Source organism: Notolabrus celidotus, chromosome 4, assembly GCF_009762535.1.
Source record: "Notolabrus celidotus isolate fNotCel1 chromosome 4, fNotCel1.pri, whole genome shotgun sequence".
In the NCBI taxonomy this organism is placed as follows: Eukaryota; Metazoa; Chordata; class Actinopteri; order Labriformes; family Labridae; genus Notolabrus; species Notolabrus celidotus.
The window spans coordinates 31797497-31824957 of record NC_048275.1 but is presented as its reverse complement, the minus strand read 5'-3'; the positions used below and the strand labels follow the sequence as shown (position 1 = coordinate 31824957).

At 39.9% G+C, this 27461-nt stretch overlaps 1 protein-coding gene across 1 annotated transcript in view; it reads left to right on the top strand.

The window, feature by feature from the left end:
* Positions 1–27461, top strand: part of slc24a3 (solute carrier family 24 member 3) — a 127554-nt gene that overhangs the window by 90316 nt on the left and 9777 nt on the right. The window contains exons 9-20 of the mRNA XM_034682477.1: positions 7746–7822; positions 16005–16079; positions 16218–16302; positions 17961–18064; positions 18603–18677; positions 19231–19256; positions 19399–19452; positions 21356–21483; positions 22506–22666; positions 23913–24153; positions 25458–25624; positions 27275–27389. Coding sequence (XP_034538368.1) covers positions 7746–7822; positions 16005–16079; positions 16218–16302; positions 17961–18064; positions 18603–18677; positions 19231–19256; positions 19399–19452; positions 21356–21483; positions 22506–22666; positions 23913–24153; positions 25458–25624; positions 27275–27389 — 1308 coding nt within the window. The remainder of the gene's footprint in view (positions 1–7745; positions 7823–16004; positions 16080–16217; positions 16303–17960; positions 18065–18602; positions 18678–19230; positions 19257–19398; positions 19453–21355; positions 21484–22505; positions 22667–23912; positions 24154–25457; positions 25625–27274; positions 27390–27461) is intronic.

Here is a 27461-nt window from a genome sequence, read left to right as displayed (position 1 = left end):
ACAACAGAAGGATGAAAATAATGCCTTTTAAATCACTCACCAGGAATTACGCTCTTTGCATTTTTCTGCATTTTTTCACAGTCACCTTTATTAAACAAAGGAGCTTAAGGAAACGTGACAAGAGGAAGCCAAACGTACACAATTTTAACTGTTTTCGAGACATTAGCAGTCCAACAAGAACTTAATGAATTCAAAAAGAAAGTGATCATTTGTTCGGAAAAACTACAATTTAACACTTTCCTTTAATTATGACCGATGGTCAAGAAGATTGACAGAGTGATGCCGTTTATAAGACAGACATTAAATGTGTAACAGACACACAACAGAACTAATCACTCTGCTTTTGCTTTGCCAAAATTAAGAAGGTATACTAACTACATCAAAATGAGCTTTTAGCTAATGCCAAGGCAGCTCAATGTTGGACTTCTTACCATATCATATTGTAGTGGGACAGTATCAGAAAGACATTTTGTTAGATGTTTGATTCTAATTTTGCAAAAATATGAAATCAGTTTCTGCTTCTTAGCAACATTTTTAGATTGTTTTTGGAAGATTTTAACATTTTTATTGATGAGAATAGTTAAGATGCTAGGATTTTTTAAATCAGGGCACATTCTGAGAAGGGCTGTACGATGAATCGCAGGCACAATATGAGAATATGCAATTATGTAACTGCACATAACGCTGCAATTTGTAATTACATTTTGTGTGTGTGTGTGTGTGTGTGTGTGTGTGTGTGTGTGTGTGTGTGTGTGTGTGTGTGTGTGTGTGTGTGTACAACCACAATTCCAAATAGCTAGGGCGCTGGGTGGAAGGTTAATAAAAACAAATTGTAAAATGCAAAGCCAACATGCCAAATGTTGAAATTGAAAAGTGTAGTTTTATAAAAAAGATATGCTCATATTAAATTTGATGCCAGCAATACCTTTTTAAAAATTTGGGACAGGGATAACAAAACACTGGAAAAGTTGTGTAATGCAGAATGAATACCTTAGGGAAAATCTGCAAACCAACTAGGTTAATTTGCAACAGGTTAGCAACATGACTGGGTGTAAAATGGCTTTCAGAGAGGCTGAGTGGATCAGAAGTAAGAGGTTCACCGCTCTGTGAGAGACTTTGTGATCAAAAAATGTTCCTTAGAGTAAAATTGCAAAGAATTTGAACATCATTAAGAATTATTTTCTGGTACATCTCTGTAAAAAAGAGAAAAGGCATAAAAACAATACTGGATGGCTGTGATCCTCAGGCTCACAGGTGGTACTACATTAAAAACAGACACGACTCTGTAGTGAAAGTCACTGCATGGGCTCAAAATCAGTTCCGATAGCCACCATCTTCACCACTGCTTCCACATGTGCAAACCTTCATTTTAGGCTCCAGAGATGGTGTTTCCTGGGATTAGTATCAGAACAGTAGCATGCAGTAATAAGTGTATGTGTAACTTACAATTTCAAAGCTTATTGACTAGAAATATAATCATCTGACATAATATGCAACCCTGCAGGTTCTGAGGCTCATCAGATGGATTTTGTGTTATTTTCAACCAAATAGAAAGTCTGTAAAAATGCATATTTGCTATGCACTCTAGGAACCCGCTCACGCCTTTCCCGTTCTCCTTAAGAGACCAAGAAACTAACACTTCTGCCCTGACTTAATCTGGTTTTATAAGAGCACCAGCTGAACACCACAGATGTCAAACATGGAGCCAGTCAGTCACTAAGAAGTGTGTATCATCTCTTTTGGACGAGATCCGTCAGTGAGAGAAAGCTTCAGTTTCTTTTAGTGGAATGTGTTTCCCACTGAACCGTCACAGCCAAAGCAGCCTGTGCCAAACACACACACACACACACACAAACACACGCAGAAACAAAACATAGGTGCAAATAAAGATCCACAGCATGCAGGGAAGAAAACAATTAAGTTCAGTCTCTGTACTGTCTCACATCTGACACGTTGTATGCATATTCATAGACACACACACACAAACACACACACACACACACACACACACACACACACACACACGCACACACACACACACACACACACACACACACACACACACACACACACACACACAAAATTATATGAACCCGGTTACACACCCTCACCACACATACACACAGGCACACACAGGCCCCTGTGCATACTGATGAGACATGTCCTCAGCCAGTTCCACAGCTCCAAAAATAACCACAACAACAGTCCTGGTCTGCTGGCGTGACTGCTTCTTTTGGAGCGTCTGTGAGGAGTCTCTGTGTTTTCAATTCACAGATTAGAGGCTCACTGAACCTGGCCAACACTGGCATGGACACAGGCCAACTTCATTCCTGCCAGATATGTCTGTCTGTCTGTCTGTCTGTCTGTCTGTCTGTCTGTCTGTCTGTCTGTCTGTCTGTCTGTCTCTCTCTCTCTCTCTCTCTCTCTCTCTCTCTCTCTCTCTCTCTCTCTCTCTCTGTCTCTCTGTCTATGTGTTTGTAAGTCAGCCTATAGGTATGATTATGTGTGTTTGTGTGAGGAAGTTAATCAAAACAAATCCTCCCTTATGCGTTCCTTTTTCCTCAACATCAACTTTGCACCAAACCTTTTCTGCAGGAAGAGCTGGCTGTATGTTTACTCTGTAATAGTTCAGTTAAAGAGGAGGTTATTCTCATTTTCAAGCTTTATGCTGTCCTTCTGATGGCTTTGGACTAGCTTTACATGTTTTTTTAGGTAAAGGGCATTTTAATTCAGCACTCATGAGGTCTCTTTTGCTTTTGGAGGCAGCCCCAATTAGACAGTTTCTTATGACTTCCTGCATCCCTCAACACTGGAGGTTGTTGCTTGGCAAGAAAGATGCAGGATGATGATTGTGATGGACAAACATGAGTCTCAGAAGCAAAAGTTCATAATGAGCAGCAATTCAGTCTTGTTACTTTCAGATCAGAAGATGATCTTTGGCATCATAGCAATGAGTCTTTATTATCTGTTGTTGTTGATGTTGCTGTTTCTGTTGTTTTTGTTGCTCTGTTTGTCTCTCTGACTCTCCCTCTGTCTCACTGTCTTGGCCCAAACATTCGCAACAGATGGTGGTTAACAATGAGTTTGGTTCTTCCTGGGATCTCTGCCAGTAAAAGGACGTTTTCCTTTCCCACTGTCGCCAAATGTTGCCAGGAGCTTGCTCATGGTTTAGTTGTGTTGGGTCTTTGTGAAAAGTGTACCAAGAATCCAGACAGTCCAGCAGTGCTCATTTTGCAAAGTGTCCTGAGATAACTAATGATTTGGCACTTCATAAGATTGATTGATTGACGTTCAACAAGAGTCTGGTTCTTCCCAGGGTCTCTGCCAGTAAAAGGATGTTTTTCCTTCCCACAGTAGCCAAGGGTAGCCAAAAGCTTGCTCATGGTTGACCCGTGTTGGGTCTTTGGGAAAAGTGCACCAAGCGTCCAGACAGTCCATAAGTCTGGTTCTTCTCGGGGTCTCTGCCATGTCAATATAAGGAATAGTGAGGCACATCAACTACATCTTTAGACTACTTACGTGTTTCTGAACGCACACACAATTGATAGCTTGTAACTAACTCTTTACAATCAAATAACAGTTATCTCCTCTTGACTGATTCCACTGTAACTGTGGGACAAAGCACATATGGTGTTTAGGGCAGGGCCTTGATTGGCTGGTTTCTGCCACCTAAGGCACATGACAAAATACAATGATACACAAGTGCTGAAGTCCTTCATGAATTGTTCTGTTAGTCAAATATTTGCTAGAAATGAATGCAGTCTTATTCAATAACTGCAGACAAGATGCAAATCAATGAGTCAGTGGGCTGTATAGCGTTCTTATAATTTGACAATGACTTGGTTTCCCATAATCGCCCATTGTTTTGTCCTGAACTGTCTCATTCAATATATAATGTGAAAATACTAATGACAATGCTTACCACGTTGACACCATCTGTCGTTACCTTTACAGCCCCAACATTTGATTATTTGATTTTTACTCTAGTGTTTCATGTCGCTACCCTTGATAATATTGCTGGACAGGATCCAATTTGAAAATGTCCGTAGCCTGCCGGTTTAGCATGCTAACCGAAACTAGCTTTTTAGCCTCGTTGTTTTGATGCAAACGGAAACTAATAGTTGTACCTCACCTTACGGTCTATAGTGTCAACGAACAGAAGCAAAATGTGCCAGAAGTATCTGCTGCGGATTGATTTAACACGACGTGTGATCAGTTTAGTGAAAGCTTTTAGCCGTTGTCAAGAGGTTGTCAATGGGTTTTGAACAATCAGAATCAGGCATCTTACACAAATGGAAGATCATTAAGAAAGCCGGTAATAAGCATGGATAGTATGCCTGAGACAAAACAAACATATCATAACTAACACATAGAGTTTTTAATCACAGTTCATTGAAGGTCTGTTTATTCTGTTGAAGCTCTAACCTTCTTCCAGCTCATCCTGTATCTCTCATTTTTCAGAGGCAGCTCTATCTCATCACGTATAACTTTTGTCTCTTTTTCATTTCCCTCCTCACCACTCTCATCTCATCTCTCTCCCTCTCTCTCTCTGCGCTGCTGTCACTTCCTATGAGCAGACAGGCCTGTGTTGTGTTTGGGCCACATAGGGCAGGCTGAGGCTGAAGCCGCCTGACTCACAACCTCACGGCTGTTGAGAGACAGAATGTCACTGCACATTGGGCTGCCTTCATGTTACGCTAGTCCGCGCCGAATGGGCAGCGAACCAACACACAGAGAGAAAGTACACACTCGGTCAGAACACACACAGAGGAAGCCAAGCAAATCACAAACACACACGTATACTAACACACACAGGCTTGGCAGCTGCTATTTTTAGCCTGGCTACTCGTGTGCAGACTCATATGCAACAGGAAATGTACATGATGGCTGTGAATGAATGTGTGTCATATTTTGGCATGTCGTGATTGGCCGGGCCGTCGGGCAGTGATGGATTCATGTTGTCACCTCTGTCAGGTTGGGGATGGAGGAACAGAGTGGTGTCAGAGTGATATCTCACTCAGGGCTGCTTTGTACTGAGCATGTGCAGATCAATTGATTCCCAATGTAGGAAATGTTCCTTTGGTTCAGGTCTTTGCCAGGCCAGGTCACTGCAATACCACCAATACTACCTGATAGACCTACCTGACCCTACGTTAGATGAGATGATTTCCTCTTCAGCTTAGCTCTTCTTCAAACATCTGAGTTCTGAGACTTCAGCTGTAAAAATGTTAAAGTCTGTTCTGTCTTATGCAGGGCTTAACTGCAGCCCTCAGTGATGCCAAGCTGTTTCTTAGAGCCCCACAGCAATGGATGTTTGGTTACTCTTCTACATAATGTGACTTACAAAGAGGTCAGAATAACAGAAGTAAACCTTGGCTCTTTGGTTTAAACAGTCATTAAACATGAGTCTCTTGAATGAATTTCCATTGTTTGTTACCCTAGGCAGACTTTCATGCTCTACATATGACTAAACCTGACTTCAATGGATCATTTAATGAAAAGCTACCAGAGGCACCATCCAGAGATGATGTGCAGAGTCTACCAACATTGTCTTATTCTGAAGCGTCTTTAGTGACTACGGAGTGAAAACAGGCTGTCCATAAGGTACTTAAAGTGTGCATTGTATCACCTTTCTTGTCTTCCAGCTATGCAAGATTACCAGTGAATACAGATATCAGGGTTTAAAATGAGAATTTAGCCAATAGCTGATTCCCATTCCCATGTTTTTACATTACTCATTTTTAATTCTTTGTGTCTTTTATTCAGATGAGCTATGAGATTCTATGTATTTAAATTGTTGACAGTGGTCTCTCCTTTTGAAATGCCAGTCTCACAAACTGCATCTCACTGATCTGTCAGAGACGCTGTATCACTCCCACACTGTTGATGTTTTCTATCATGTTTGACATGAAAACAAATCAAATCAATTTCTTCTACCAGATAAAAAAACCTCCTCTCTGAATCAGTTGTACCACCTCGCCAGAGTTAAACTGATACAAAACAATAGATAAAAAATGCATGGTATCATCGGCATATTGTTGGTTTGAGCAGATTTTAAAATTTCTGCCAATCAAAGACATAGGGACAACAATTAATTACACACAGGAGCTACAGTATACTACTGGTATCAAGCAGACTGATGAGTAAAAGATAGGAAGGAGCTTCCCCGTGTCGGCTGTATGGACGTCATTTATAGTGTCAGAAACTGACAGCAGACACATTTATCATTTATGGTAGAGTCAAACGTATTTTTTGCATCTATTTCTAAAACAAGTATATTGTAACAGTAAGAGTATAACAGGTAAATTCTAGTAAAGGGGATATTCAGTGCCCTTTAATACAATGAGAAAAAGTTGTGCATATATCGGTATTGATATCGGTATCAGCCAAAACCAGTTATATTGGCGTATTTGATATCTGCAAAAATGTATTATCGTGCAGCCCATTGATTTGTGGTGTTTTATTTGCAAATGGGTCAATGTCTGTACATCCTTACTTTATACCACACGTACTACATGTTAATAATGTGTCTGGAGTGACATTGAAATATATGTGTTACTGTCAAAGTGACATTTAATCTGTTCCCACTCACATTCAAACTCAGATAAAAAGTTCATCAAGTTATAGTTCGTATTCTCATTGCAGTACAAAGTCACTCAGTAACAGCATTCGGGAGCAGTTTTGGTTACTGTATCTTTAAAAGCTCAGCTCAGCTTGCAGACAGGAGGAGGCAGGGATCGAACCGCTGTTTTACTCACTTTTGATTGGCCTGGTCTTTCCACAGAGCAACACACTCCCTGTCAATATACACAATAAAACACACAGTTGCAACCATCTGCACAAAGGTCATGTGTTTGCCTTGTCTAGATCAGCTTAAGAATAGGAGTAACATTTGAGGCGTTGGTGGTTGAGGTGGTTGAGGTCGTTTAGGTGTTGGTAATGATGGAACGAAAGAAAGTGTATTTCTTTGGGCTGGACTTGTTCTGTTGCAGCAGAGTGATGGGTCCCGATCCTGATCATACAAACACATGACTGTTAATCACATGACATACACGTCTATGCAGGACATCAGCAGTATGTGGGGAACACTGTAACATCCCAGACCGACCTCCAGACTGGAACTGAATACGACACAGATGATGTACAGGTCTTCAAAGAATTCGCCCATTTACACTTGATGCATTCAACCATCCCTTTCTTCACATGTTTTGGCTCTGGTTATAAGGAGTTATTAGAATGTAACTTCTGAACATCAAGATGAATTATAATGCAACATCCAGTGAGGAATAAAAAGAGGGTCAAATGTAAACACAGTTGATTTAAATAGATAACAGACTGTGGCTGTTCGTATTGTGCTGCGTTAGCTTTCTGCTGCTTTGTTTTTCCTCTGCCGGGGGATGTTTATATGAAGTTGTCATTTAGAGAGTTTAATTGAAAGTCGCTTACAGGAAAAAGCTGTTAAAAGAGAAAAGATAAAAAACAGATCATAAAAAATATGACACAATTTATGCTTATTTTGCTTGTGCACATCTTTGGTTTCCAACAATTGATTCCTTACGTTTTTCTCAGAGCCTCTCCACTGGATATTAAATTCAGTTGTTCATTTACTTGAATCTGTGCTGTCCACCTTGATCACATCTTTTTGTTTATTTTTCTCTGTTTGTTTAAACGAGTCCCTCAGGAAATCTTCCTCTCTCATCTGAACTTCATTTTTCATATTTGTGTGTTTTTTCCCCTCTCTGCAGCAATCCATGAGTTCCCCAGGGATTATTTCACCAACCAGGAGCGCGTCGATGGAGCAGTGGGCCTGCACGTCCTCTGTGTGAGTCTAACCTGCAGCTTTGTCTTATATCTGTTTGTTAAAGGGACCAGTGTTTGTTAGGGAGCTTTTGCTTCCTTCATTTAGGTAAGTTAATAATAATCATACAAGATCATCAAGAAACATGAAAGGCTGCAGAGGAGGAAGTCAGGGAGATAAAACATCATTTCTAAGAAGCTGCAGACTAATGTGTATCAAACACTGCTCATGTTTTAGCTGAGATACGTCTTAAACCTTTCAATGCGGTGCCAAATCAGTCTACAGGTTGCTCTTTTATTGAGTTATATATAAACTACAGATACTCAGCACAGATATAGCACATACAGTGGTGTCTCGTGGAGGGGAGGGGGGTCGCCTCATGTCTGAAAGTGCCCTCTTGGACTCTGCTGTAGTGGATACAACATTGAAATTTGCCTTTTCTGGTGCCCTTTTGGTGGAAGACACATAAAGGTTGTCCTTGTAGATGCCTGTCCAGTGGATAAAACACAAAAAGTGCCCTCTGGATGCCCTTCTCATGAACTTAATGTGGAAAAATGCCCTCTGGATGCTCTTACAGTCAGTAAATTTGTAAGAAAAGTGCCCTTCTCCTCTCCGTTGGATTGAATGCACAAAAGTGCCCTTTGGATGTCTCTCTAGTGAAATAAATGTTTTAAAAAAGTGCCCTACTTATGATTTTTTCCGTAAAGAAAGTAGAAATGTGCCCTGTGAATGCCCTAATATTAAACTTCAGGTTAAAAAAATGGCCCTTTAGATGCCCTTCTGATGAACTTAATTTGAAAAAGTGCCCTTTGGATAACTTTCTCATAAACTTAAGGTAAAAATGGGCGCTCTAGTTGCTGCTTTAGTGAGATATACAAAAAAGTGCCCTTTGGATGCCTATGTAGTCAATTGTGTTATGTAATAATAAATTTGTAAACAAAAAAATCAATAATATACAAACATATCAATAGTTTTGTGTTGTCCTTTTACATAATTCAAAATGTTCTGGGGGAGGACCTTTAGGCCCGCTCATGTTACCTCTGCCTCAATACATTTTAAATAATACTAAACTGTGAGTACCAGGGGTTTGAAAGAAGGTGCCTTTTTGCTTTTTGCTTTTGAGTACACCACTGAGCACATGTATATCAACCAATCAACAATAACACTATGATTGATTATCACTTTACAAAGGCACCTGTCAGTGTGTGGGATATGTGAAGACTGGGTCAGAGCTCCTCCAAAACCAGACCTTCTGTTGGGGTTTTCAGCCCGCAGGAGTCAGCACCAACCAAAAGTGGTCCAAAGAGGAACCAGCGACAGAGTCACGGCCATCCAAGGCTCAAAGATGTGCATGAGGAGGGAAGAGCTACTGGAGGTCAAAGTGCTGAAAGAGTTCATGCTGGTTCTGATAGAAAGGTGTCAGAACACACAGAGGATCAGAGGTTGGCACAGGCAGACTTTGTAGCTTTAGGTATCATTTGATGAGGTGATGTGGGAGCTTACAAACCTCAGAACTTATTTTCCTGTTTTCTTTGAAAGTCACCCAATGATCATCAAACTCAGGAGGAAACATCTGGCAGGTCTTATACGAGTATCTCTGACTCTCTGTAATTTACAGAATGAGACCATAACTTCAATTCAAGATCATTTGTTGCCTCCAATCTTTGTTTGCTCTCTGTCATAACAAGCTGGCTGACAAGCTCTCATTCAAGTTAGAGGTTAAAAGACATTCAGAGTTTTAGACGATGATCAGAGCAAATGAAATGATGATTAACCTCTAAGTCCACTAACAGGAACAAGGGTTCAATTTATTTTTGTTCATTCAGCATCATCACACTTTGATTTTAACTCGTATGAGTATCAATTATTGAAGCTAAATAAGTTAAATTAACGTTCAGAAAAGTGGAGAGGATCACATTTCGATAGAACATCAGACATCACATCCAGCTAGCTAAACTTTATTTAACCGTCATTAGCTGTAGTTGTTTGTGCTGCAGGATGACTCTGACTTGAGTGTTTGCAGCAGAGTTCTCTCATGATGTTTGTTTCCTCTTTGTTAAAATAGATCATCACATGTTGTTGACTTTAGTCACACATATAGCAAAACCCTCTACAGTCCTAAAGCCTGAGATGGCCTGATAGAGAAATATGAGGTTCATTATCAGAATCAGAATCAGCTTTATTGGCCAGGTATGCTTGAACACACAAGGAATTTGACTTAGGTAAACTGTGCTCTCTTTGTACAAGGCAAGAGAACTCTCTAATAACAACCACACACACTACAGTAAACGTGAAGCCGCCCACTGAGCCTGCTGCCAGCGTGCAGTAATGCAGAAGTGTTTGGCAGATGTTGAACAGAGGCTTATGTGTAATGCGAGGACACACTGACAGACTGTCTAAAGATTCAGACACCAAACAGAGGTTACATAACTCCCCAACCATCCATGTCTGTGAGAACCTGCTCCATCCACCTAGGACTTAGAATAACTTAACTTTATAACCATCTTTGTGTTTTCATGAAATTCTTTTTTATTCTGGCTGCAGAAATATGATTTGATACCAGGTGCTTCAGGCATGGCCCTGAAACTAAACGGGCTCAGAGCACCAATTTGACCTGTTTGGTGAGTCTCCTGACTCTGCCAGGTTTAACTCCAGGTGTAGAGGTAGCTTTAGCTTGTTAAAAATGTGGTGCTACATCTGCTGCATGGTATAAAGAACAGCATGCCTGGCATTTGTAAGACCTTTGAGAAAAGCAGTAAGTACAAGAAATCCAATTATGTTGCAAGCTAGCTCTTTTGTGAGTGTGCTAATCAGAAGCAAGCATTCTAATATGTTTGCATTTTCCCCCTGAAACCCTCACGTTCTCCTAAGACAGTTTTTAATTTAATTTCTTTCACTCTGAAATAAACACAAGATATTTGTGTCTTCATTAAATGTGTGATCGCTCACTGATGAGCCACTTCTCCCACATAAACATGCCCTCACCTCAGTGTGTGGTAACCATAGTCTGTATAATAAATGGACGTAGTATCCGTGACGTCACCCATCTGTTTCTGAAGCGCTGTTTTAAAGCCAATGGTCGGCAGGAGCCATATTGGAAATGCTGAACTCAACCAAACTTCTTTCGAGTTAGTGTGAGGTAAAGAGGCGGGCTTTGAGCCTCCCAGCCAACAGCTACAGTGTTCCCGTCTGTCAATCAAATCCGTCTTGTCCTTAACATAAAAACTTTTAATCTTAATATCTTCTGAACTGTCACGTTACAAAAAAAATGTCACCCCCATACAGTGTGTACCGATAGAGAAATTAGCTGTTCAGCCGTTTTTTGTACCAGGCTGTAAACATCTTTATTATTGCTGTAAAGATCATCTTTTTTGAATGGGTGTGTATGTGGTTTCCGTGTTTCTGCAGCCAGCCTCTAGTGGATGCTCAATGAAGTGCAGTTTATAAAAACTCTGCATGGGCTTCATATTTTGAGACTGGAGGTTGCTGCTTGGGTGTAATACTACCAACCTACCAACAGTGATGTGCAAGTTCACACAAAAAATGAACTTGTTCAAAGCTCCATTCATTCAGTCTAAAATGATCTATTTCACTTAAATTTTGTTTAGCTGCATCTCTATTCTTTTTCAGTAGAGCCTCCTTTACTTCAGCCTCCAGCCCTTAATCAATGACATTTACTCAAGTACATGAATTACTGTATTCTACTTTAGAATTACAGATGGGTATTACTCAACTCAACTCAACTTTTTTTATAAAGCTCTTTAAGAACAACAGCAGTTGGACACAAAGTGCTGTACGGAAACATAATGGATAAAAACAAACAATAAAATCATAAAATCAATAAGAACAATAAGATAAAATAAAGTTGAAAAATAAAAATAAAAATAAAAAGGCACTGAAACAAGAGCAGAGTCTCATGCTGAGTCGAAAGCCAGGGAATAAAAATGGGTTTTAAGACGAGTTTTAAAAGTGGACAGTGAGGGGGCTTGTTTGACGGCTAAAGGAAGATCGTTCCACAGTTTGGGAGCAGCGACAGAAAAAGCCCTATCCCCCCTGAGCTTCCGCTTGGACCTCGGTACCTCCAGGAGCAGCTGATCAGCTGACCTGAGGCACCGAGCAGGGGCGTAGAGATGGATCAGCTCAGAGAGGTAGGACGGGGCGAGACCATTTAAAGATTTAAAAACAGATAAAATAATCTTAAAATGGACTCTAAAATGCACAGGCAACCAGTGGAGGGAGGCTAAAATGGGCGTTATGTGCTCCCTTTTACGTGCTCCAATTAAAAGGCAAGCGGCTGCATTCTGTACCAACTGGAGACGTGCGAGGGAGGACTGACTGATTCCTAAATAAAGTGCATTGCAGTAATCCAGCCGGGATGTGACAAAGGCATGGATTACTGTTTCAAAGTGCTGTCGTGCAAGGAAAGGCTTCACCTTTGCCAGCTGCCTAATGTGAAAAAAAACTGGACTTTACTATAGAGCTGATCTGCTGATCCATCTTAAAATCACTGTCAAGCTTAAAACCCAAGTTTGAGACTTTCAACTTAAAATAGACGGCCAAAGGGCCCAGATCAACCGGAGGGAGTTCACAAGGGCCACTGGGACCAAACACCATTACTTCTGTCTTTTTTTCATTGAAGTTTAGGAAGTTCAAAGCCATCCATGCTTTGATGTCTTCAAGGCACGCAAGAAGTGGTGAGAGGGAAAGGGCATTTTTCTTTTTCAGCGGCACATATATTTGACTGTCATCAGCTTAGCAGTGGAAGGAGATGCCATGCTTTCTCAGGATGGAGCCCAGAGGCAGTAGATACAGTGAGAACAGCAGTGGACCTAAAATGGACCCCTGTGGAACCCCATACAGAAGCGGAGCTGAGTCAGAAACAGAGTTTCCAATGTGTACACTCATAGATCTGTTGGACAAATATGATTTGAACCATTAAGTGTAAAAGCCAAGAAAATCCACAGCTATGAAAACTAAGAAACCCAAATCTAACTCTATGATCTGTATATTTGGCTAAAGGCTCTGACTTTAACGCCCCAATACAGAGGGAAAATCCTTTAAAATGAAGGGCTGATGGTAAAGAAACACTGAACAAAGAAACTCTAAAGTGAACTAGTCCTCATTCTCAAAAAGCTACATCTCTCTAAAACCATCCAGCCCATTGGGATCTGTCCTGATTCGTTCATAAAACTCCTTCGAATGTTCACAACAGCTGCTTCACAGGTACCGCTAACTACATATGAATTACTGGACGTGTAAGGCATTCTGAATGCCTGTCGGTTCCTGTAAACCTGACTTCAGCTACCGTAAACACAGCACTGGGTTACTCTTGGTAACTCTGGATACCTCTCGGATGCTGCCAGAATGTGAGCGGCCGTTCTCTGCCTCCAGAGTGAAGGACCTTCATGTTCCTGTTCCCGCTCATGAGTTGTAAACTGAGCAGTTCAGTTCACTATTACCAAATATGAGCGCAATGACGCACAACACTGACTACCAGCCATATGTCCCCCGGCGTCCCCCCATCATGACCTTGAAACTAGAGATACACCAAGAGGTAGCACATCACCAGACTTATCAACCTTTAGCCAACCCTTCAGCAGTATTTCATCAAGCCTACCCACAACACCCAGGGTCAACAGTAAGCTCCTGGATCCTGGAACAACCTCCCTTCATACCAGCTATCACCGCCCATAACCTCCACATGCAGAGAGAAGAAAAGGGAGTGAAAAACCGAGAGAAAAGAGATGTTAGAAGCCTGTTCTAGCTGGAGCTCATCCCCGCATATTCTATAGTTTCTCCCCCGTATTCATGAGAGAAGAGAGAGAAGAATGTGGAAGCACATTATACAGAGGACAGGGAAGGTACATTCAGTAAGAGAAGCCTGTTCTGGCTTGAGCCACTCCTTCTGGGTCAGGCAATACACACTACCCCTTCCTATACTACCCTGTTTTCATGAGGGAGGACTGTAGGAGAGGTCTGTAGAGAGAGGTCAAAAAGAGGACAAGGAAGGCACTTCACTCTCTGAAGAGAAATATGAATGCATCACTTTTTTTTCTGTTCCTACAAAAGCACAAGTTGTACAATCATTTAAGAGTTAGCTAAACTTTGCTGTGAATGTTGCTTGTGCTGATTGGAAACCATATTCAGCTCTTCGTAGGAAGACCGCAGCTTTATCTGGAACAGCCTTCTATCAGACTGACCTTTGAGTCACATTTCTCTTACACATTTTTCCAGAAGCAGAATCCTGGATCATATGTAGGGCAAGATGTTGGAGGCTTTACAGGGACTCTTTAATGGGTTGCAATGAGCATGGTTCTTTGGTGTGCTCACCCCTTATAGCAGAGTTAAATGAGGCTTTTGTGACCTAGCTTCATACATGTTTTGGGGTTCATTTCATATAGAGTAATAATAATAATAATAATAATGATAATAATAATAGTAATAAATAATAAAAATAATAATAATAATAATAATAAAAATAATAATAATATTATGATTATATTTGTATAGTACCTTTAAGAACAAATGTTTTTGGGGCCAGTGCTTTGACAAGCAAAGCCTGGCCCCAAAAACAAAATACAACACGAAAGATAAAAAAGAATAAACGTAAACTAAACAGAATAAAGTAATGAGACAGTAGACCAATAAATCATTATTAAAAAGGTTTTTCAAAAATACATAAATAAAAATAAATGAATAAAAATAAATAAATACATAAATGAAAATACATAGATACAAAAATACATTCATAGATAAATAAAAATAAATGAATTCATAAATGAATACATACATAAATAAAAAGAAATACATGAAAAAAGATAAGTAAATAAAATCATCAACGGACAGTAAAAAGTTTTAAGAATAAGAAGACGACATCACATCAGAGAAAGTAGAAAATGGAAAAGATTACATTAAGAACATTAATATGATTATTGAAAAAATAAATATAAAACAATAAAGGATCAAATAAAATGATTAAATTAAATAAAAACAATTAATTAGTTGGATAAAAACTTTAAATAATAATAAATGAAAATAAAAAGTGGTTAAAAGGATGAATTCACATAAAAGCGAGTCTATAAAAATGTGTCATAAAAAGAGATTTAAAGATGTCACTGACTCTGCGGGCATTATCTCATTTAGGAGATCGTTCCAAAGTACCCCCACCTGAGCCCCAGACAAGCTTTAAAAAAATGTCAGAAAAATCTTAAAATCTATTCTAAAACTCACAGGAAGTCAGTGGAGAGAAGCAAGTATAGGAGTGATGTGTTATCTTCTGTTCATCAACTACGCTCAGTTTAATCTGCTCTTTGAGCCAACATATCTGATCCTTCCTCCTCAACTCTGCACAGGTGCTGCCAGAAGGATTAAGAAACACATCATAAAGAAACTTCTGAACCAAAGTGACTGTAATGTAGCTAACGCCGAGGCCACAAGCCTCTCTCTGTCAGCCGCTTCAGAGTCCTTGTTTGAAAGCTGGATTTGACGGAGGGTTACGTGCACCGTACAAATTTGATTTTGACTTATGAAGAGGTTTCCACCTGTCGCTTTAGAACAGCTGTATTTATTCAACATTCATTACTCTGGGACAAATTTAAAACCCCTTCTCCAGTCTGTTGTTGCTTCAAGCGTTCACATCCACCTGTTCCGGGCCCATGGTACCTTCTTCTTCATTACTCTTGCTGATGCAGCGTCTGCAACAGATACAGGTGTACTGCGGGCGTCTGCTTTTCTTTTAATATGATTTATCCTGACAGTTAGCTTATTGCACCTCGGACCTTGAGTTCAAGGCTAGGCGAATAATGGAGTTAATTTTAACTAAGTTTTGACTTCCCTGTGATTATGAAAACAGGATATGTCAGACAAAACATCCTTCTTGGTTTTCTTTTAGCACGTGCTCCCGTACTTGGACAGATACAGTCATGACCATCAGTGATATGGGTGCAGAAATGTAGCTTCCTCTTTGCAGTGTGCTTCTAAAAAGAAAGAGGTCGACTATGTATTTGTTTATCATTTTATGTTCCTGCAGTCTGTTAGTTCTCTGTTCTTCTTTCAGCTCACCTCAAATGACTAAAGCTAGAATCAGCTGTAAACAGAATAACAGTGCACCAGTGTGTTCTGAGGGGCTGTTTAGGCAAGTGGCAGGTGCATTACTGTTCACTAATGTGTGTTTATTTTTGTTTGTGTGTGTCTTCGGCCCCTGCAGGCGGTCTACATGTTCTATGCTTTGGCTTTGGTGTGTGACGACTACTTTGTCCCCTCGCTGGAGAAGCTATGTGAGGTAAGAAAACACTGCAGGTTGTAACTGCACAGATGCTCTGGACATGATGCTTTGTGATGTGTTTCTAAGTGCAGTGTTTTCTTTTCTCTCCCTTTTTCCTCCCTCTTTGTCTTTGTTCACTTGTCTTCTCTCGACCAGCGTCTCCAGCTGAGCGAGGATGTTGCAGGAGCAACTTTCATGGCAGCAGGCAGCTCGGCTCCTGAGCTGTTTACCTCTGTCATTGGTGAGAAAAACAGCATGCACACTCACGCACAGCCACAAGTGTTGCGTATGGTATTTTAACATAGAGCATTAAAAAGTGAACATGTTAATATTCATAGAAAATAGAAAAACAAACACTTTTTTAAAATGCTTTAGTTTTTCACAGTAGTGCTGTCAGCATTAAGCTCCAAAATCAACATGTTATTTTTTTATCACAAGCTTTTTGTGACTCTAACGGCCTGCTGTGGTTAAGCTGCTGCAGTGTCTTCATGCTTCCTGCTGCCACCGTGATAGAAAAGAATGACACCGCTGTGGTCTTGAACACAACGTTTCACTCTTATAACTCCAAGACAGCTCACGCGAGAAGTTAAACTTTGCACTTTGGGTCAGTTGAAACTAAAATATTGCAAAAGTAATTCAAGTTTTCACAACCACCTATGAGCTAAGCATACAGGTGCAGCTCACCAAACTGATGTCAGCAAGCAACCGCGTCTCAAAAGCTGACAGAGCACTAAATTGGAGCGCATGAATCACTACCACAGACCTGTGAATGAAACTAAACTGTGGAAGATAAATACAGCGTTACAGTACAACGTGAGTTGACTGACTGAACTATTGACTTTTATCCAAAGCTTCATCCGTAAGGCAACTGGACTGGTGAGATTCTTGAAGACGTTTCACCTCTCCTTCAAAAGGCCTCTTCAGTTCTGACCAGACTGGGGAAGAGCTCGAAAATATAAGCCACTATCAGTCATGGGTGTGTCCACAGATCAAGCTTTGGATTACCATGACCTGGATGACTGAGACCCTTCACAGACATATTGAATTTTATGACTCGTTATGTCCTTTGTAAAGAATAAGAAAGACATTTTTAATATTTTGATAGAGTTTCGATTTTTTTTCTCCCTGTAATTGTCACAAGGCAAAGAAGAGAAAAAAACCCAAATGCAGCTGAACTTAAAAAGGGTTCAATAATGAAAATACAAGAGATTAACAAAACTTACTTATAGAAAGTCCACAGTAAAACTAAATCTACTAGTATAATCCAAAGTAACACAGAGGGAAGATGCAAACAAGACCCAGTGAAATAACAAAAGAGAGGGGATACAAAGAAACTCATTACACACAGGGTAATCAACACAGGTGTGACAAAAGATCCAGGTGAAACTAATTAAGAGTAATCAAACAGGAGGGAAGCACACTAAAGGTAGGAAGTAAAACTAAACCAGACACAAGGAATTGGAACTTCAAAATAAAACAGGAAACATTGGAGACTGAACCTACAAACAAAAGTTAAAACACATGAAACACAGGGAATACCTACTGAAATATACAACATGAAAAATACAAAGTAAAACCAGATGAACAAGACAACACAAGACATGATCTACAAAATAAAACAGGAAATGACTAAGAAACACAAAATAAATTCATATCAGTCATTGTTAGGTTTATTTTTTGACATCGTATACTTTTACACTTCAACTAAATGTTATTAGCATTTTCAGAATATCGTGTTTTAAAATATAAAACTCTTGGTAAATACCAAATTATTATGAAGCCACCACTAGCAGCCATTCAGGATTGGCCTCAACCATCAACATCAACATGGAACAGGATGAAGCCCAAATGTTTTGAAGATACATGTTAATAACCTGTGTTTGTATATCTGCTGTGCAGGAGTTTTCATCACTAAAGGTGACGTCGGGGTCGGCACTATCGTTGGCTCGGCAGTGTTCAACATCCTCTGTATTATCGGAGTGTGCGGGATATTCGCTGTGCAGGTACACCACGACACTTACAGACGTTTTAAATTTGTATAAGTACGTAGTCATTGGTGAGAATAACGACTGTGAAACATGGCTTTATGTAATCGTACAGAGACAGACAGTGAAGGTGTGCACTGACCTGTTTGTGCACTGTTAGGTCTTTCAATGATGATATCTACGTTTTTCTGAACTCCAGCATTTCAGATTTTTTTCAAAGAATGATAGTTGTCAGAAAAAAAACTTTAAAAATAATACCCCCTCTATCTCTTGTACTTACTTTGAAGCAGCAGTGTGTGAGAGAGTCAGTGTTATCCTCCTGTTCGCTGCAGTAATCCCACAAGTAAAAGAGAAAAATACTTGAAAGATTTTTTTCCTGGTTAGATTACATGTTATGTAAGACCAAAACAGACACACACTCACGCTCACACACTCACAGAAAGCTGGGTTTATCTTGTTAGGAGTGCACAGCAGCAAGTACCTTGTGGGATGTGTTACTCAACAGGACCAAAAAAAGTTTCAGCATCATCTCACTGCTTCTCTCTCTCTCTCTCAGACGATACGCCTCACACGCTGGCCTCTGCTCAGAGACTCTACGTACTACACTCTGTCCATCTCTGCTCTTATAGTGGTAAGTTTGCAATCACAGAGACCCGCCCTTCTTCTAACTATGAAGACTAAATTAAATAATTTATCAGAACTGGTGCTGGAAAGACAATAAGTATTAGAATAAAGGGGTTACTATTGGAGGCAGATGGCTGTCTAACATGAGTCTAGTTCTGCTCGTGGTTTCTGCCTGTTAAAAGGACCCTTTTCCTTGCCCCTGTAACTTGTGAAATACTGCAAGGTGCAATGCTCATGGTGGATTAAGATGAGATAAGATTGAGTCCAGTCAGTAAGAGGGGACTGGATCTTACCCTGTCTTGATGAGATAACATTTGTTGTGATTTAGCGCTATACAAATAAAGATGAATTGATATATTGGAATGTATTTTTAAATCCGAACAGAGAAGTTGACTTTATGTTACAATAGAAGAAGCAAATGAAATGCATGCAAAACATAATATTGCAGTAATCAAGTGTACTGTCATGTTTTAATGTGTAGAGTTTAAACAGCTGTGCAGAAAACATATGGAAGTCCATGATATTCACCTTTTTGTCATTCCCTCTTTTTTATCTTACAGTTCATATATGATGAAAAAGTGGTTTGGTAAGTCTGATTTCTATTTGATCAACACAAAATCAATCAGTTATATTTAAGGAGAATTCAATCACTAATCACACTTTGAGCTCTCAGCTGTCACGGTGATTTTCATGCTAATTTCATCCTCAAATGTGTTTTTTTTCTCCAGGTGGGAAGCTCTCACGTTGATCCTCATGTACTTCGTCTACATTTTAATTATGAAGTAAGTGAACAAGCTTGATTTCCAATAAAGCAGCTTTACACATTGTGGCTTTTCTCAAAGGATAACAGGGAGTCAATAACAAAATAATGGGATCAATAAGGTTTAGAGCAGAGCTAGGACGCCACATGTAACGAGGCTACAGTCCTTGACGAGCTGATTGTAGGATCGACTCCCAGTCCCTGTATGATGCTGTATGCTATGATGATATCATCCCCCACATTTTTTTTTTATTATTCAATTCAATTATTTTCAAAATAAGAGACATAAGACATAACACAAACAGACACCACAACACTGGACATGACATAGGTGGGGCGCTGGAGGTACATGATCTTTCATAACCAATTCATGATAGGAGAGTTCAGGTACATAACATACATCCAGGAGGCTAAAGAGCAATTATAACAGCAGCAGGTAGATAACAATAAGAAAGAGCTTCATTGCAGAGAACCATGAACACACATAATTATAGTACAAAGCTCTTAACCCAGACCTCTCCTGACAATGTCCCAGAGTCAAAGTCTCTCCATATTGAGGCAGTAAAGGTAATCCTCCAGCCATGAATCCTGCTGAAGCATGCTGGCTTTTGCTCCTTCCAATTAAGCAGTACCAGTCTTTTAACTGAGAAGCACCCAAGGGCCCACAAGCATGTGACATCAGGACTAGTTTTTATTCTGGGCCTAAAATGCAAACAGAAGGGGTGAAGGGAAGAACAGTATTTAAAATGTCTGTCATGACGGCATGCACTTCTGACCATAAGGTCTTGACAGCGGGACACTCCCATAGTGAATGAAATAAAGAGTCGTGGTGGCCACAATTAAACCAACATAACTCAGAGCCATTTTTAGATATTTCTTTGAGAGTCTTACAGGTGTAACATCAGCTCTGCATAAAATAAAGACAAAAGCCCAAAGTAATCTAGAATGAAAGTATTCTTCAGAATGAAGTGGATTTAAATTAGAGCTTATCTGAACCTCCTCCTGCTGCTGTTTCTTTCATCTCAAACGTTTGAATCAACAAATCATTCAGAGGTTTTATTGTAAAGCAGCTACATCAAATATATTGTCAGCTCCATGGAGAGCATAATGATTTTACAACCACATGGGCCAAATGTGATCTCCCTCCCATACTGGGGGTACAATGGATTGTAAGATTGACGGGCAGCATCAGCAGTACCTCTTCTGATGAAGAGGGAGCCTAAAGGCAAAGGTTTCAATTCACCAGTCAGTCTAAGTTCCAACCTTCACATCACCTGTGGTCATGAGCTTTGGATAGTGAGATTGCAGATACATATTTCTTCCCGATGGAGGCAGGGCTCAGCCTCAGAGATAGTGTCCCAAGCTCATCCCTAAATCCAGAGAAAGCTCGGAGTAGAGCTGTTACTCCTTACTTCTCATTGAAAGGAGCCAGTTGAGGGGGTTTTGGTATCAGTAATAGATGCCTTCTGGAAACCTTCCTTTGGAGGTTTTCTGGGCAAATGCAACTTGTAGGAGAGGATTATATATCCCATCTGGCCTGGGAACGCCTGTAAAACCCCCAGGAGGAGCTGGTAAACAGGGAGGAGGATGTCTGGGTTGACTTGCTTAGCCTGCTGCCACCACAAACCCGACCCTGGATGACTGGAAATAAGTAAACAGATGGCTTATTTGTGTATTAACTTATTCTTGGAAACATTATTTTGCCACTGAGTTTGAATGAAGCGTGACTTGCCTCTCAGTATTTGTGTAAACTCACAAAACTGTATCACTGATGAGGGCGCCTAATTAGAGTCTGAACTGAAAATAATGCACATACTGCTGCCAATCAAAAATGAGTACTCTCTTTAAATCAACTGTTGGTGCCCTTACATGTCATACATGCTGTATTAGAACATGAATCTGATCTTCATTGGCGTCTGTTTCAGGATGAACTCTCATGTTGTTCGTTTTCTGGAGAGGCGGAAGAAGAACTCGTCAGGTTTGAGGAATGGAGCGGCCAATAACGCCGAGCTGGACGATGGCTGTGATGCTACCGCCGTTCTGCTGAAGAAAGGTAAGCTTTTTTGTCTCAGGGGGGGCACAGACATACTGGAAATGGTGGGTCAATGGATTTCCATACTTTCTGAGGCAGAGACTACTCGCAGCATCCTCTAATGATTTGGTGGGATGTGAAAAAACACAGGAAATCAAACCTGTTCCAAAATAAAAAGACGGATGAAAGTGTCAGAGTCAGTCAGTGCGCAATCAGGATTGAAACAACATGAGATTTTTTTTTTAATGTGCAAGAATTTCACACGAAAAAAAATTACTTGGTTTGCAAAGACCTTCACTCTCAGCACTATCTGCAGCATATCTAGCAGAGCATCATGGCTGAAGAGACATTAGTCCAAGTTATCCAGAATGCACTACATTTGGGATAATGTATAATTAGCAGGCAGTTATGGGAAAAGAATCCTGACAGGGTGAGACAAGACCCTGAGGCAGCTTCCTGGATATTAACTTAAGATACAGACACGTTGTCAAAAAACATTGATGTCCTCATTCAGATCTCCTTCTTCTTTGAGATCCGCTGTTGACACACCTTTAAAAATAAACATCACAACTTTTAACACTACTGCGATCATCTCCATCTCATGGTTTAAGACTCTTTTTAGCTATCAGTAACCTAAAGTTTCTTGACCTCACTTTTAGGTCCATGGAGTCAACAAGCAGAAGCAAAATGCGCCAGAAATCTTTTCCGTGGATTGATTTGACATTACGTGTGATGAGTTTGCCTCTGGCGTTGCTCATGTTAGTGAAAGTTAATAACCGTTGTCAAGGGGTTGACAAGGGGTTTTGACCAATCTGAATCAAGCGTCTTACACAGCTGGACGATCAGTAAGAGAGCCGGGTAATAAAAGGGTGAACATTTTCTTAGAACTTACAGTCCACTCAATAATCCACACATTGGTGATGTGAACTGTATTTTCTTGCACAGTTGTTACCCAGCACAGATTGGATTGTTCTCCTGCAGTCTTAAACGTATGTGTAGATTGTGTGATAGCATGTGTCTGCACATGTGTCTGTGTCCTGCAGCCAATCACCACAGGAAGCCTTCAGTGCTGATGGTGGACGAGCTGCTGTCAGCGTACCCACACCAGCTCTCCTTCTCCGAGGCCGGCATGAGGATCATGATCACCAGCCACTTCTCCCCCAGAACTCGCCTCACCATGGCCTCGCGGATGCTCATCACCGAGGTAAGGCTTCACACGGGAGCTTTACAGCGGCGCCTTTGATTGGAAATAAGGAGAGAAAAAGAGAACGCTGACATTTTCAATTTGCAGCAGGCTGCGGTGTGTTTTTCTCAGAGGGGAGAGGCATTTCAGACAGCTTCTTTAGCAGGGTAATGTGATGCTGCATGTGGGCCACAGTCTACAAATCAGCTCCACCACTGAAGATTCAAACCCTCTTATGTTTCTGTATATGTCCCAAGGAGTGGTCAAGACATGAGCTAAAGTGTCATTGACACTTTTGACCCTGCAATTTTTTTAGTTTTACCGTGTTGAAAACTCACAAAGTTACAGTCCAGGTTAATTCATTTGCTGGTGACATGTTATTTTGTCAATTTAGCTTGGGAAACTGATGGCCACCAATTATATTTTACTAGCTCTAGATTGTAGTACGATCATTAAACGTGTAAAATACATTCGCACAAAATATAACATCAACATTTTTTATAGCAGAATCACGATCTTGATTACACAACAAATTAATTTAAAGAATATGGTCCTCAAAAAAAAAACAGTGAGACCATGTCTTTGTGTCTACCATCTTTGCAGTGCATCTTGTATAAAATGACATTGAGGGAGGCAGGCTCAGCTACTCTCATAAGTATCAGGTTATACACTGCGTATGACAAAACACTGAGAACTCTCAGGAAAACTTTTGAAATGTACGCCTGATATTTTGATTCTAAGTGGGCGGGGCTTATCAATGCAGTGGAATCAATCGTCCATTTGTGAGCATAGAACTGCGACGGATGACACCAGAATGAGCTGATACTACAGTCTTTGAGATCCTTCATGATCTAATATCATCCTATATCGCACACCCCTCAAAGAGCCCCTATCTTTAGACAAGGGGCACGTTTTCCTGCACTTTCACTGACGGATCCACGAAAGTCTGATTAGCCTCTCATAGATTGGTAATAAGTCAACCCTATCACAGACAATATTCGCTGTGTTTTACATTCTGTCTCCATGCCTTTCAACCCACTTTCAACTCTGCTTAAAATCAGACCTACTTTCAGTTTGATCAAATCTTTAAAATATGTTTTGTGTATAAAGGAATAGTAGTCTACCTTCTGTCTTTCTTCAGTTTTATGTTTGAGAAAAGAAGTACTTTATGCAGCATGTTTCAATAATTCTGTGTGTGTGTGTGTGTGTGTGTGTGTGTGTGTGTGTGTGTGTGTGTGTGTGTGTGTGTGTGTGTGTGTGTGTGCAGAGGCAGCGTCTGATCAGCACACGGACTTTAACCAACGGTGACTCTGATGTCCCAGTGAAAGGAGGAAATAGGCGGGGCATAGAAAATGGCCTGTCTGGAGCTGAGAGGGCTGTCAGTAGTCGCCATGATGACCGGGAGGGGGGCAACGAGACAGAAAACGAGGACAATGAGAACAACGGGAACGACGAAGAGGAAGAGGAAGAGGAAGGAGAGGGACCATTCGTACCTTTTCAGTGTCCAGGTACCTGCTGTGAGGTGGTGATGGGCTGGAAACTTCTCTTTATAATACTAATGTAGTGTTTGTCTTTCTTTCATCTATCTTATATCATCTTTTCTGTGAGCTTTGGAGAGTAAGTCACCATAAGAAAGAGGGTGTGAATGTGATAATAGTAATAATATTATTACTAATAAAAAAAAAAGTAATAATAATAATAATAATAAAAACGACAATTATAATGATAACTATAATAATGAAAATAACATCACCAATAATAATAATAATAAAAATGATATAAACAATAATAACTGTAATAATAATAACAATAACAACAAGAATAATGATAATGATAAAAGTAACAATTACAATAATTCTAATAATCATAATTACAAACATTCTAATGATGATAACTCTAATAATCATAATAATAATAATAATAATAATAATAATAATAATAAAATATATTTACAATAATAGTAATAATGCAAATCATAATACTTTTATTACTATTATTATTATTATTATTATTATTAATAATAATAATTATTTAAATAATAATAATAATAATAATAATAATAATAATAATAATAACAATAACAATAATGAAAAAGTAATGGTCAAAGAAAACAAAAAAAGAAACTGAAGTGAAATTAAAATAAATGAATGAAAAAATTATTTACTATAATTATCACCATAATCATTTTTTTCATGTACAAATTTTAGGATGGAGCTTGTTTGAGAAAAGTCTGGATGAAGTCACCATGAAAAATGTGTTTGTTCCTGTGAGACAAAGATTCCCCATCAGCTCGTCAACCCTTAGAATACCCCACTGAGGGTTAACCCACCGATCATTTGTGCCATGTTGCGAGACTGATTCTTATCAAACCCTGAGCGTTAGAATGAAATTATATTTTAAAAAGTTGAGATCTTAAGCCAGTTTTCATAGACTTCATTAATTTATTTTTCCTCTTTGAGCTGCACCCTCTTGCTTTATCTTAATCCCCAACCTTTTCTTTTTTAAATTTGGAGATGAGCCAATAATTAGTTAATATGTGTCACACAGTGAAGTGGTACAGATCCTGAAAATCAGCTACTGCAACAAAGCAGGACTTGCACATGTATGACCTTTAAATGAATTCACTGAATGCATGAACAATGAGGTGCAAATGTCTCCACATTTCAAAGCTGAATATGAGACCTGCATAGATCACACTCAAATCGTTCAAACTGATCAAAAACTGATCACTGAATCGTTTGGAAAAACGACTACTGTTCTGTGATAGTGTTTACCTCCATCTCTCTCATATCTCACTCTTTTGTGTTTGCAGCGGGCGTGTGCAACAAGCTGAAGTGGCTGCTGGCCTGGCCTCTGTGCCTCCTGCTCTACTTCACCGTCCCTAACTGCTCCAAGCCGCGCTGGGAGAACTGCTTCATGATGTCCTTCGTCGCCTCCACCCTGTGGATTGCTGCGTTCTCCTACATCATGGTGTGGATGGTAAGAGACGGTTTTACTCTTAGATACTTGAACTTGATAGCTGCATTTGTGTTAATCCTTTATATCGCAGGAATTTAAGTGGATTTGATTCTTAAGGCCATATGAGCAAGTATGAAGTCATGTGAATAGTTTAGAAAGGAAAAGATAGAATAGGAAAATACTGGTACACCAAAACTAGGTTCAGAGGTTCAGCTCGACCGCTGCCTTGGCTTTTTTCTATTAGTTAGTGTTTTATGGGGTCCAAGCTCATCATTTAAACAGCAAACTCATACAGAATCATGATAATAATAATAATTACTATTTTAATAATCTTAAATGATGCATGATATTTTTTAAACACTTTCTTTACCAGGGTTTGAAGTGCTGCAAAATATACAGAAAGAAAAAGAGAAAGCAGATAAAAACAAAACTAAATAAAAACAAATGACAGTGCAGGAGCTTCCAGACAGATAAAGATAGCAGACAGTTTAAATATTAATAAAGGCATACCCATGAAATTTTTTTTAGGAAGGATTAAAATGAAGCTATAGTTATCAGAGAGAGATCGAGGAACAACCAACAAAGCTTCATCCACTGATCTCAAGGAATCCCCAGGCACATTGGGGCTCAAAGGAGCCTTTATGTCCTGGAGCAGCTTTAAAATTCATCAATAACATCTGAAAATCACTATGATTAAAACAATTAGCTGCTAGCTGGTGCTAGGTATAAGGTGATAAGCACAGAAGTGATGTGTTAGTGTTTGGGGTGCGATGGAGGGAGCTCTCTCTGATACTGGAATACATGTGTACCAGTAGTCTACACTAGTAAAGATAAATATGAAGGACTGTGGGGCCTAAGTCTGGAGAATCTCAAGCTCTGAAAGATAAATCTTTGTTTTCAATTTTTTTTTCAATGGAGTCTTGCTGTTTGAAAAAGAGACATGTAGTATGTAAAGTCAGAATATAATCTCACACCTGCATGTAAGAGTCTGTTTTGGGGGGTCAAAGTGGGAGAAAGGTTTAAGCTGTGTTCCTGTGTTCTGACTTCCATTGATGGAGGATCTTTTCAATCAAAACAGCACTCTACAAGGTTTATTTGATTAATAGTGTACCACTTTTTAAAAAAGATGATTATGAATATTTATGGATTATGTATTACTATATGGATGGATTTGAGAGGGAAACCAAAGAGGAAGGAATCACAGTTGTCAATGTAGCCAGGGTGTGAACGAGAATGGCAGTACTGTTGGGTGTGAGGGACGGGCAGAGGGGAGATTGAAAAATGGTGCTTATGGATTAATAAGGATTCAAATTGCCATATCTGCAGGTGCCGTCTCTTGGGAGAGCAGGTGCCCCATTTACAAGGGCAAAGTCCTGACACTCTTTGGTACATGTCATCCCTGCTCTTTGCTCTCCCCACATTTCCTCTCTCTAATCAGCTGTCTCATCCAATAAAAGCATTGGCCCAAAAATTAATCTTTAAAAAAAATGTACCCGTCCCTCTTTTAATGGGATTTCTGGATCAGTCATATCACAATTTAGCTCTTTTTTCCACGAGTGTCCCTCCTTTGTTTATCTTTAGCTTTCACGGGAGGACATGCTGGGTCACAGAAGGACACACAGCTGCCAAAATACAAGCAGTAATAACGTGTCTCCATCTCTGTTCTGTCAGGTAACAGTGATAGGCTTCACACTCGGGATCCCAGATGTCATCATGGGTATTACCTTCCTGGCAGCCGGCACCAGTGTCCCCGACTGCATGGCCAGCCTGATAGTGGCGAGACAAGGTAATCACTCTTGCACGAAAGGATAGGTTTGAAGTTGTCATCTTACACACGCACACATGCACACACATGCAC